This window comes from Lissotriton helveticus, chromosome 3_1, assembly GCF_964261635.1.
Source record: "Lissotriton helveticus chromosome 3_1, aLisHel1.1, whole genome shotgun sequence".
Classification (NCBI taxonomy): domain Eukaryota; kingdom Metazoa; phylum Chordata; class Amphibia; order Caudata; family Salamandridae; genus Lissotriton; species Lissotriton helveticus.
In genome coordinates this window covers 406579780-406591957 of record NC_136061.1, presented here as the reverse complement: position 1 = coordinate 406591957, position 12178 = coordinate 406579780, and the positions used below count along the sequence as shown (strand labels likewise).

The following is a 12178-nucleotide window of genomic DNA, read 5'->3' as shown; positions in this document are numbered from 1 at the left end:
TCCAGTATTCAATCTTTCATAGATTCACATGCTTGTATCGTCCCCGTCGTCATGGTGGGAGTCTCCCGGTAAAAGAATAACCATAGCAGTAGAAGAAAAAACTGCCTGGAAACCATAGTGTAGTGAAACAATAGGTAACCTCTCCTCCTCATTATGTGGCCCAAACTACAGCCAATCAGCTGCCAGCACCAGCCTACACCATTCCCGTTAGAGCCACCATACCTCAGATTTCCAACCGCCTTCGTGTGAGGAGTCTCCCTGAGCTCAGCTCAGTTTTTTCTCTCTACTGAACTTTTGACCTTCTACAGTTGGAAGTAAGGTAATGATTTTGTCACGATTATTTCATTAAAAATGTCTGAAGGCTCCAAGAAGAGACTTTTCAGAGCTTGCAAGGCCAGATTATTTTCTGAGGACCCACATAAGGAATGCTTGTACTGCTTGTACCCCAAGCATGTTCCTAAGGACTGCAAATATTGCCGCACCGTCTCTTCCAAAACCCTTAAGGATAGAGAAGCTCGTGTCTTGTTATGGCTTCAAAAGAGAAAATCAACAGACTCAGAGTCTGAGGGGTAAGCCAAAGGGCACACCTCTAAAAAACATGAGAGAGTCCTCTGAGGAAAAAGTAGATTTGAAAAGACAAAAAGCTGGAAAAATCAAAGAGGGTGAACCTTCTTCTTCTCTTCCTCCAACTCCTCTCAAGCCTACCTCAGAAAAGAAGGGACCGTCGTCGTTACAGTCGACGAAATCTGCTGAAATTCCAGTCAGATCGCCGACGAAGCCGTCGACGACCCCGTCGACGACAATCTTGACGACGACAGCTTCGTCGACGACAACGACTCCGTCGACGGTGAGTGCCAGACCCTCGTCGACGGCAAGACCTTCGTCGACGACCGTCCCGTCGACGACACAATTAGTGGTCCCGTCGACGGCCCAGTCGACGACGAGAAAATAATCAACGATGCCTGCAGTTGGGTCTCTAACGATGATATCAACCTACATCTCCATTAAAAGGATTGCTCCGTCGACGGGCTCGTCGGCGAACAAAAAAGGAGAGTTTTCCACTCCAAAGATTTCCCCTCTGCTTCCATCTACCATACTGGATTGCCAGGAATCCGAGGAGGAAGGACCCAATGGAGTTGCCAATAGTCCCTCGCAACTTCATATTAAGAGTCAGGACTCGGAAGAGGAAGACTTCCAAGAGGTTCAAGAGCATTTCTCTTTTAAAGATCGCCCTGTAAGAGGCCCGACGCGGTATGAGTCCTCCCATCAAGCTTATCACTACGAGGATGAAGAGGAAATGAATCCACCTGTTCAGGAAGAGGCTCAGTCAGTGCCCGTCTCTTTGATATCAGACTTGAGGCACATGATTGACAGCTATTACCGTTGCTTTCCGGAAGATAATGCTCCAGCCTCTACTACTGCCTCTGCAAATGTTTCTCAGCCTGTGAGAGAAACACCTCTAGTTCAGTCACCTCCTCCAGTTCAACGTACGGACGTTCCGAAAGTTATTACAATTCGAGACGATTTAACTGATTCAGATCATGACGATCAAGCTGAGGAAGGGAAAATTCCTCAAGATGATGTGGTTGGGGATGAATGGGACGAATATATTGTTCCAACTTCCCCTGTGTCTGCATTACCACAAGCAAGTTCTCCACCAGAGGATATAGCCAGCTTTCATGATCTGATTGAAAAGGCTGCTAAGAGATTTCAACTTGCTGTGCCAGTTAAGGAAAGTGATTGCTTTCTTTATGACTTAATAGAGTCTTCTAAGAAGTCCGTAAGAGCTATCCCAATTATTCAGCATATCTGGGAGGAAGGAATCAAGCTGATGAAAAATCCGGCTTCAGTTCCAGCTTCAATACCTAAGCTGGATAAGAAATACTGCGCTCCTGAAACGGCTCCGGCTTATCTTATCGATCATCCTAGTCCGGAGTCGGTTGTGACCCAAGCAGCGCAAAAGCGCTCCAAAAATCCGATGCAAACATGCATGGCACCTCCTGATAAGGAGAGCAAGAGAATGGACGGTACATGCAAACGCCTTGCAGTCATGGCAGCAGCATCAATCAAAGCGGCTAACACAATGGCACTTCTGAGCCGGTTTAATTGACAGATGTGGTCTGACATCGCGCCAATCCTGTTGCATCTTCCGGAGGATAAGAAAGAGGAAGCAAATACGATTTCGCAGGATGGAGCCAGGGCACCGTCTGAGTCCATAGACGTGGCAATGGACATAGCGTCTATAGCTTTCCGTCAGATGGCTGGAGCAGTAGCCCTACGGAGACAGGGGTGGCCCAAGTCAACCTCCTTTAGACCCGAAGTCCAGTCTAAAATCTTGGGCATGCCATTTGATGGCGAAAGCCTCTTTGGTAAACATATTGATGAGGCACTCCAAGGTATAAAAGCAGATACCGATACTGCTAGGTCTTTGGGATCGTTGCAGCAAGGCCGTTACCAGTCATTTCACGGCAGAGGATCCAGAGGACATTTTCAACAACGCTCCTCTTATTAATCTAATCGGTACCAACCATGCAATCAGCAGCGGTACCGTCAGTACTCCTCCAACCAGCAGTATCGATCCTCGAATACTTCTTTTCAACAACAAGGAAGGAGAAAATCTGCTGCCAGAGGAAAGCAAGACTCTTGTCGCAGACAGTAATATTCTTCAGGCGCCTCCGACACCGTTTCAGAACGATCAGTTCCATTAACTTTCTCAATTTCTACCACATTGGCAGTTCATAACATCGGACAGATGGGTATTAGACATCATTACACAGGGTCACACCCTAGAGTTCTCACAAAAACCTCCATATCGCCCTCCTCTCTGCAGAGTTCAACAACATCTTGCAGCACTCAAAGCAGAGATTTTATCCCTCATATTGAAAGGGGCGATAGAAGAAGTCCCATCAGGCCAGCAAGGGACAGGCTTCTATTCGCACTTCTTCCTAATAAAGAAGAGACAATCTTCCAAATGGAGGCAGGTACTGGGCATCAGAGATCTGAACAAATACATAAAGAAAATCTCATTCCGCATGCTGTCCCTACAGGAAATTCTTCTCTTGCTACGCAAAGGAAACTACATGGTCTCTCTAGACCTGTTGGATGCATACTTCCATATTCCGATCCACAAAAAGTATCTTCGATTCATGGTGGCGGGGCGTCATAACCAGTTCAAAGTGTTGCCTTTCGGCCTGAAGTCTGCCCCAAGAGTTTTCACAAAATGCATGGTTCCGATAGCAGCACATCTAAGGCAGCAAGGTCTCCAAATTTTTCCCTATTCGGACGGTTGATAAAAGGACCATCGTACCAAGCAACGCAAGTCTTTACAGATTTGTATGGACCTCTTTCAAAGTTTAGGCCTTCGGATAAACAAAGAAAAATCCTTTCTTCTCCTGACATGTTCACTGCAATTCCTCAGAGCAATATTAAAAACTCAGGAAGTAAAAGTGTTTCCATCAGAGGAACGCGTAACGAAAAGCCTACATCTGACAGCGTCTCTGGCATCAAAAAAGTCCACTTCCATCAGGATCTTCAAATCATTACTGGGAATGATGTCCTCTTGTATCCCATTGATTCCCAACTGCCGTTTACATATGAGACCGCTGCAAGAGGCCCTAGACAAACAATGGGTTCAAGCTCTAGGTTCCTTCGACGACAAGCTGGTCATAACCTGCCAAATCAAACGGGCAATGTCATGGTGGGGTATCAGGAGCAACCTGACAAAGGGCCTGTTATTCGAACCTCAATCTCCAAGTTACGTCATGACATCAGACGCTTCATTGCGAGGTTGGGGAGCACACCTGCAGAGATTCAAGGCCTTTGGTCTCCTCGAGGCAAAACTTCACATCAATCTCTTGGAATTGAAAGCAGTTTACCTGGGCCTTCAGGCTTTTCTTCCCAGAATTCAAGGTTCATCGGTCTTAGTAAGGATAGACAGCACTACTACAATGTTCTACCTTCGAAAGCAGGGTGGCACAAGATCAAAGCCCCTATCGGCACAGGCACAAAAAATTTGGACTTTGCTTCTTCACCACAACATAGCTCTGCAAGTGGAGCATGTTCCAGGCATAGACAATACAAGAGCGGATCTTTTAACCACTTGGCTGCTAAGGCCCCTCTTGCCCCTCAATGTAATTTCCATTGAAATCAATGGAAACTCCATGACGAGTTACCCTTGTCATTAGCACTGAAGGGGTTAAGCAGATCTTCCGACATTTGCCACGAATGGGAGTTAAATCAAGACCAACTGAATCGGATGTTCCAATTGTGTGGCAAACCAGGTTTGGACTTGTTTGCAACTCGGAGCAACAAAAAATGCAAGCATTATGCCAGCAGGTTCCCTTAGAAGGGTTCGAGAGGGAATGCTCTTCATCTCCAATAGACAGGAATGTTCGCTTATGCCTTCCCTCCCTTTCCTCTAATTCCGAGAATATTGAGTAAGATGAGATCGGAACCTTGCCAAATAATTCTAAAAGCCCCAGCCTGGCCGAGACAATTTTGATATACAGAACTTCTCCAATTGTCAGTGGAGCCAAGGATACAGTTCCCAATAACCAAAACTTTGATTTCCATGAACAGAGGCCAAGTACTTCACCCACAATTGACCCCTCAAATATTGTCTGCTTGGAACCTTATGAGCATGAATTCCAGTCACTAGATATTACTCAGGAATGTCGTGAAATATTGAAAAGTTCTGCAGCACTGTCCACTAACAAGACATACACTGTAAAATGGAAACGATTCTGTAATTGGTGCCTTGCTCATTAGGTGCATCCCTTTTCTTCTCCACCTGAGCAAATCCTTCCTTATCTGCTGCAATTAGCCAGTTCAGGACTTTCGCATTCATCAATTAAAGTCCATTTAGCAGCAATATCCAGATATCGAAGATCTCCAGGATGTCCATCTCTTTGGTCCCAAAGATGAATTAAAGAATTCTTAAATGGGTTTTTCAGAAAGTTTCCTCCAATAAAACGTCCTCCACCTCCTTGGCAGCTCAACACGATCTTGTCGCAACTCATGAAAGCACCTTTTGAGCCAATCCACAAATCAGAGTTGCAATTCCTGTCATGGAAAGTAGCATTACTCCTGGCACTCACATCAGCCAGGCGAGTCAGTGAAATTCAAGCCTTTTCAATACAAGATCCCGTCAAACAATTCAGATCGGTGCTGTTAAGAACTAATCCAAAATTTGTTCCTAAAATACCTTCTTCCTTTCATCTAAATGTACCGGTGATTCTGCCTACATATTTCAAGAATCCTTCTACAGCGGCAGAAAAAGCTCTCCATACTTTGGACATAGGCAGATGCCTAAAATTCTACATTGAAAAGACAAAACCCTTTCGCAAATCAAACCAATTGTTTGTTGCTTACTCAGCGCCTAGAAAAGGTTTGGCTCTTTCAAGATCCTCTATCTCTAGATGGATTGCATCCGCCATCGTCTTCTGTCAAGAGAAAGCAGGAAGACCTCTCGACACGAATGCCGTGCTCACGATACACGGAAAACGGCAACGTCATCTGCATTACTCGCAAGTGTATCCCTTCCAGACATATGCAGAGCAGCAACTTGGTCGAATGTTCATACATTCACCAAACATTACTGTCTGGACACAGCATGGAAAGCAGATGCAGCAGTGGGACAAGCAGTTCTGCGACATCTTTTTAAATAAGGTACATGTTTATGAATTTACAGTTGTTTTCTGTAATGTTGTTTATGAACAAACGTTTTTAATGACAAATGGTGTTTCATGCCTTTTGATTCTTAACCCCTTCCATGCTCATGACGAGCTGAGCTCGTCATGAGTTGCGCCGCTCGCATGCTCATGACGAGCTCAGCTCGTCATGTAACGCTGTTATTTTAAATATGCAGCACAGCGTGAAAATCGCGGGCGCACGCATGCGGTTAATGAGTCTTTAAAAAATTTTTTTTTTTAAAAAGCGTATGGCACACAGCCCTGAGAAAAAAGGGGGTCTAGCCTAGAAACGCTCTTGCAAAAAGGACTGCTATCTATTCTGATACAAGCATGTGAATCTATGAAAGATTGAATACTGGAGAAAAAACTAGTTACTTACCTGTACACTATGGTTCTCCAGTATTATCTTTCATTTATTCACATGCGCCCGCCCACCTCCCCGTTTCTGCTAGGTAGACCACCTTTAATCTCTGGTTTCTTACAAAGCTCACTCTTGGGCTGTTGGAAATCTGAGGTATGGTGGCTCTGCTGGGAATGGTGTAGGCTGGTGCTGGCAGCTGATTGGCTGTAGTTTGGGCCACATAATGAGGAGGAGAGGTTACCTATTGTTTCACTACTCTATGGTTTCCAGGCAGTTTTTTCTTCTACTGCTATGGTTATTCTTATACCGGGAGACTCCCACCATGACGACGGGGAAGATACAAGCATGTGAATCTATGAAAGATAATACTGGAGAACCATAGTGTACAGGTAAGTAACTAGTTTTTTATATCACATCTTATAATGAGATTTTGAAAGATTTCTAGCATTTATTTCCGCCAAAACTCTTCATGAATCCACTGTGGGACCTGAACTTGGTTCTTATTTTTTTTTATGTGCACCCCTTTTGCGCTGGTGCATGGTTGCCCAATAAGTCTTCTGACATTGAAGAATGTCTTTCTTATCACCATGACATTTCCTACGAATGTGTGGGAGCTGCAGGCTCTTTCTGTCAATCTTGCGTATAAAACATTCTTCCCAGATAATGTGTTGTGAGGGACCCGGGCTTCCGTTCTACTGAAAGTGGCCACTCCATTTCATGTTGGGCAACATTATTTGCTCAATCTCATCTCCTCTAAGAAGTAAGAGAGGTCCAACGATTGCTCCCTAAACGGGCCCAAAGTTTTCATTTAGCTCGCAATGAAGAACATCAGTTATTGGGTTTTCCAGAGTGTAGAAGTGCAAGGCAGTGCTAAATCGGACCATCTCCTGATGGATTGTTCTCTAGATCTACTCTGCACTGGCAAAGAAGCAACTTCCAGAAAGCTTATGAACTCATTCTACCAGAGCAAATGCTTCTACCACTGTGCTAGCATGCAAAGCACCAACCCTTGACATTTGTAGCTCAGCTAAGTGCGTGTTGATACATATGTTCACAAAGCTCTTCCGCCTCAGCAGTCTGGTCCTTCAAGAGGGGTATTTCTGCAGGACTTTTTGGTCTGTGCCAGTTCAGACCCACCACCTGGGGAGGTACTGCTATGATATCTGTTCACATGGTGAGGAATCGGTGAATAGAAGCATCCATCAGACAAACCGTTTACTTACCTTCAGTAACAATCCTTTTCTGGTGGATACTCTATAAAACCGCAGATTTATCCCCAACCCTCGAGCCTCCCTGTTCTGTGAACTGGGCCCTTTTCCACCTAAAAAGGTGCCATGCCAACCTGTCATTAGTCTCTGTCTGAGGGCGCAGACAACCTAAGAAATCAACTGATGTCAGCGTACTTGTTCGTCAGGCTTCCTTTCTAGAAAGTAAAATACAGAAGGGACGTCTATAAGCATCAGTTTTAAAAACAAATATGAATATCCGGTGCACTAAATTTGACCTCAAAGTCAATTATAGTATATTGTAAATGTACCTACCATACAATCCAACATAAATTATCTAGAGCCTGATCATATTAAATATAAATATACATATGTTTATTATGAGATTTACATAGTCAACCCAGAAAAAGTCACACCCTTTACAAAGCACAATTATGATACTAACATTAACCAGTTACAACAAGAAATATGCATGGTAATGGTAAAGCTGTTGGACAATCATCAGAATTGTCAGATAAACAAAGTAAGAATGTGGCCATCAAGTGTTTCCAAGTTGGAAGGCGAGGTAGTTGAGATGGAGTTAATATTGAACATGTTCTGTTTCTACATCTAACTGCGATACATTTTTTAGCACTGCAGGATGCTTGAAATAACTGTTTTCTCCTTTAGATATAATGGAGAGTGGGAGCTTGGCCAGGAGGTGCTCGATGACATTATTTACAGAGCTCAGCTGGAATTGTACTCTCAGCCACTTCTGGTAAGAACCAAGCTAAAACCTCACAATTTAACAGCTTGCTAAATCTGAATTGTCATGTGACACCTGGGATAATTGTTTATTGTTAGTAGTAATTGACTCAGAAAAGAGGGTGCAGAAATCTTTCCCCATTACGCATTTTATGAATCAGAGTTTCACAAATCAGAAACCTACCAAAATTAAGGAAAACCCAATATTCCTCTACACTGCTAAATGTTCATCTCTTTTCTTCCTCTAACTACTCACGAGCTGAGGAAAGGCACAGCAGTGCTGACGCCTGACAACTACCATGGCCCGTGATGTATGTCCATCAAGTATTCAGTGTCCTCAATTGCTCTCTATGATGCCTGTAGGATGCTAAGGCGGCTATGACCTGGCCTTTGCCCAGAGACAAGCGGAATGGGTGAATTGTATCCCAGTATGAGGTATTGGTATCCAAGAAAGGTTTAGGTGAGCTATATTCTTGTAGTAGGTCATGAATGTCCTCCAAGGGTAGGCCTTCTTTGGACATTATGTGGTTTTAAGATATCTATATCAGTAATGTAACGTTAGTATTGAATGTTAAGGTACAAACCGTTCCAATTTAGTGCTGTATTAATATTATACTACAAGAGTTTATTCTTAATATTAATTATTAGGTTAATTTTGATTGCTAGGTGTAGGATGGTAGAGAGGTCAGGATAACCATGTTTTGGAGAATGAGGCTCACTCCAAGTGCATTAAGAAAAGTACGTATGAACCTAAAAATGCAGACTACTCAGCCTCATGATAGTGGTCACTTCTTTTGCAATCACAATTTGCCTATGTTGAATTTATTGAAGTAGTCGGGGTCGTTAAACATGAAATTGTTATGAGTAATGAGATTCTAATAACCGAATGGAGGTACATGAATATCAATTTTATTAGTGCTTATACTATATATGACATATAGTAAATGCCTTACATTGAAATTAAATGTCTTTTGTCTTGGAATGTGGCTGGACTATGTTCCAAGTTGGATTGTGCTGACTGGTTTGGATTTATTAACAAGTACGATCTTTGCATCTTCCAAGAGACTTGGGCGTGTGACCCTGTTTTTGCTTTGGGCTACATAAATTTTTATGTTCCTGCTTCTAAGGGCCCTAAAGGGCGTCCGATGGGGGGTCTTACTATATGGATCAGGCAGTCTTTAAAAACTGTTGTAAAATGTGTGGAGCTTGACCAAAAAGATATCCAGCTCATCAGACTCACTAGCGATCTATCCATCTCTATAGATATTTATAACATCTACGCTAGAGGTGGAAATAAAGGTAAATCTGAGGTTCTCTTGAGTCTCTTTAATCTTTTAGAGATACACTCTGCAGGGAAAAACATCCTAATTGCAGGCGATTTAAATCGCACTTTTGAACCTCTCATCACTGGTGACTCCCCTCTTGGGGTAGAGGAAGATAAGCTATGGGATATCCCTACATTAGACACTCCTCCGATAACTCGCTGGACGGCTGACATACTAGGCTTAAACGCAATGTGCCTGGAGTACGGGCTACGAGCCTTGAATGGTTGAACCAAGTCAGATCGCGTCCCTGCCATGACTTTTAACAACGGGCGAAACAAAAGTCGTATTGATTATGTCATCTGCAGCATGTCTATATGGTCATCATCTGTTAGTGACATGGTGGTAACAGCAAGGCCAGAAAGCGACAATGACCCTTTATGTGTCTCTCATAACTGGTGGTCGTTTAAAGTAATAGCACCAACCCCATGTGACCAACTTTTGCTCCCGACGATCGTTCCAACTAACGATATGCGCAGGTTAAGGTGGTCAGGTGTTAGGACAGACCAGCAGGTCCTCGAAAAAATAGGAGCTGCGACAGACAAGGCAATTGCGGCCCTGGAGAGCGTAGCTGGGACCTCACAGGGATATGAAGATATAACTAAAGCACACATGACTCTCTTTAATGAAGTTAAAAGTTACTGCATAAAACCTGTACACAATAAGAGGGTCTGTCCATATAAAGCTGCAAAGTGGTATAATCATGACTGTAGGGCGGCAAGATCCAACCTAGGAGTTGCCATTAAGAGCAACAACCTGGGTGAGATCCGATCTGCTAGGAAGCACTATAAAAATTGTATTGCTAGGGCAAAAAGAGAATGGGACGAATCCCATTGGCAGAAGCTGAAATGTGCAAGTGATCGTAAACACTCTAGACTATTTTGGCACATTGTCAAATGGGGTCACGAAAGGACTCCAGAAGCACCCAATAACAATGTCTCCCATGATGCATGGGTTAAATTTTGTAGTGAACAGTACTCTTCCGGGGCCCAATTCGGTAACAGTTCCTGTCCTACTTATCTTTTCGCTGTTGGTGACACCTTTGCTCAGAGTGAAGTGCTGCTTGCCTTGAAATCCGTTCACAGTGGCCGAGCACCGGGCATTGACGGAGTCCCCGCGGATGTTTTCTTAAATGACACCGATAGGTGGAGCAAATACATCTGCTTATTACTAAATCACATTGCCAGGGGTGCTGAAATTCCGGTATCCTGGCGGGGTGCTGTCATTATTCCGGTACACAAAAAGGGAGATCGTGCCCAACCTTGTAATTACCGCCCTATCAGCTTAATTGACACTGTTCAAAAGGTTGTAGGGCGTGTAATTATTAACAATTTGCTTGATTGGGCAGAGGAGCAGAATGTCCTATCTCCTTTTCAGGCTGGGTTTCGTAGAGCAACCAGCACTGTGGATCAGGTCTTCCGTTTCCAATTGATCCAGTGGAGGACTGTGGTACTGGGTGGAGGTAGTCTTTACGCAGCCTTCGTTGATCTACGGGCTGCATTCGACCTGGTGCCTAGGGCAAAATTGTGGGAGGTGCTGGCAACTTTGGGGGTCCCAATGACCCTGCTGACCTTGATCATAAGACTCCATGAGGGTACTTACGCTAAAATCCAATGGGGTGGCTATGGAAACGACACTGTCGATTTTCCTGTTGAGCGTGGGGTTCGACAGGGTTGTTCAATGGCACCAACATTGTTTACCCTTTTTATTAATGGCATTGTTTCCCGTATGCAATCTCAGGTTGTGGATGCTCCTTCTCTCGCAGGTGTAAAAATTCCTATTTTAATGTTCGCCGACGACACCTTAATTTTATCGAAATCCCCAAGTGGCCTGCAAAAGGCACTGGTAATTTTTGACAAGTTTTGTAGTGACCATGGCTTGGAGGTAAACGCAGCTAAAACAAAACTCATGGTTTTTAACCCTTATAGAAATTTTAAATCTAAAATATCCATGAGTGGGCGTTACCTTGAAGTAGTAAATTCTTTTACTTACCTGGGGATTCTTATTTCTAATGATAATAGATGGAACCAACATTTAAACATTGCAGTATTAAGACATAAGCAATTGGCTGGTACCATCATTAAGGAGCACAGTAAATCCGTTGACCAAACCGATTAAACCTCCCTTGATCATATACGAGGCTAAGGCAATAGGGTCAGCATTGTATGGGGCTGAATTGTGGGTGCAAGAAAATCTCCAGGAGTTACAGATATCGGAAAATAACTTCTTTCGGAAACTTACAGGCACCCCACAGAGCAGTCCCCTTTTGCCTCTTAGATATGACCTTGGCAGGAAAGAAATCTCGGCAATGTGTAAACTTCGTCCGATATTATATTGGCGTAGAATCTGGACCACCCCTGAGTTGTCACATTATGCAGAAGGGTTTGCTGATGTTATCAAAGCGGACCGATTTAACAAAATTAGATGGTTTAAATCACTAAAATTAGCATTATGTGAACTAGGACTAAATGAACTGTGGTCCGATCCAGCCGGGTCATCTTTCCCATCTAAGCTATTTATAAAAAATCTTTTCTGGGAACGGGTTGAAAACAGGAGTTTGCTTAGTACTAACAATGGGTCTATGACTACTGCTTTCCTTGAAGTCAAGCTGTTTCCTACGTATGAAATGTACTGGGATTTTATAACGAAACCCATGGATAGGAAACTGTTTTTCCAAATGAGGGCTGGTTCTCTACCTCTACGCAACTTAACATCAAAGTGGAGAGATGGAGGTCCAGCTATTTGCCCAGTATGTGGGGAAGGAAAGGAAACGCTAGGTCATTTCTTGTTCTCCTGTCATGTATATTCCATTCCCAGACGTGTTTGGTTGGCTCC

The 12178-nt window shown here is 43.7% G+C and overlaps 1 protein-coding gene across 2 annotated transcripts in view; it reads left to right on the top strand.

Annotated features, from left to right (window-relative positions):
* The window catches only part of HYCC2 (hyccin PI4KA lipid kinase complex subunit 2), a 671498-nt gene that overhangs the window by 573559 nt on the left and 85761 nt on the right, over positions 1 to 12178 (top strand). For both annotated transcript variants that reach the window (XM_078680193.1, XM_078680194.1), the window contains one exon: positions 7947 to 8034. In XM_078680193.1, the coding sequence (XP_078536319.1) occupies positions 7947 to 8034 (88 nt within the window). The remainder of the gene's footprint in view (positions 1 to 7946; positions 8035 to 12178) is intronic.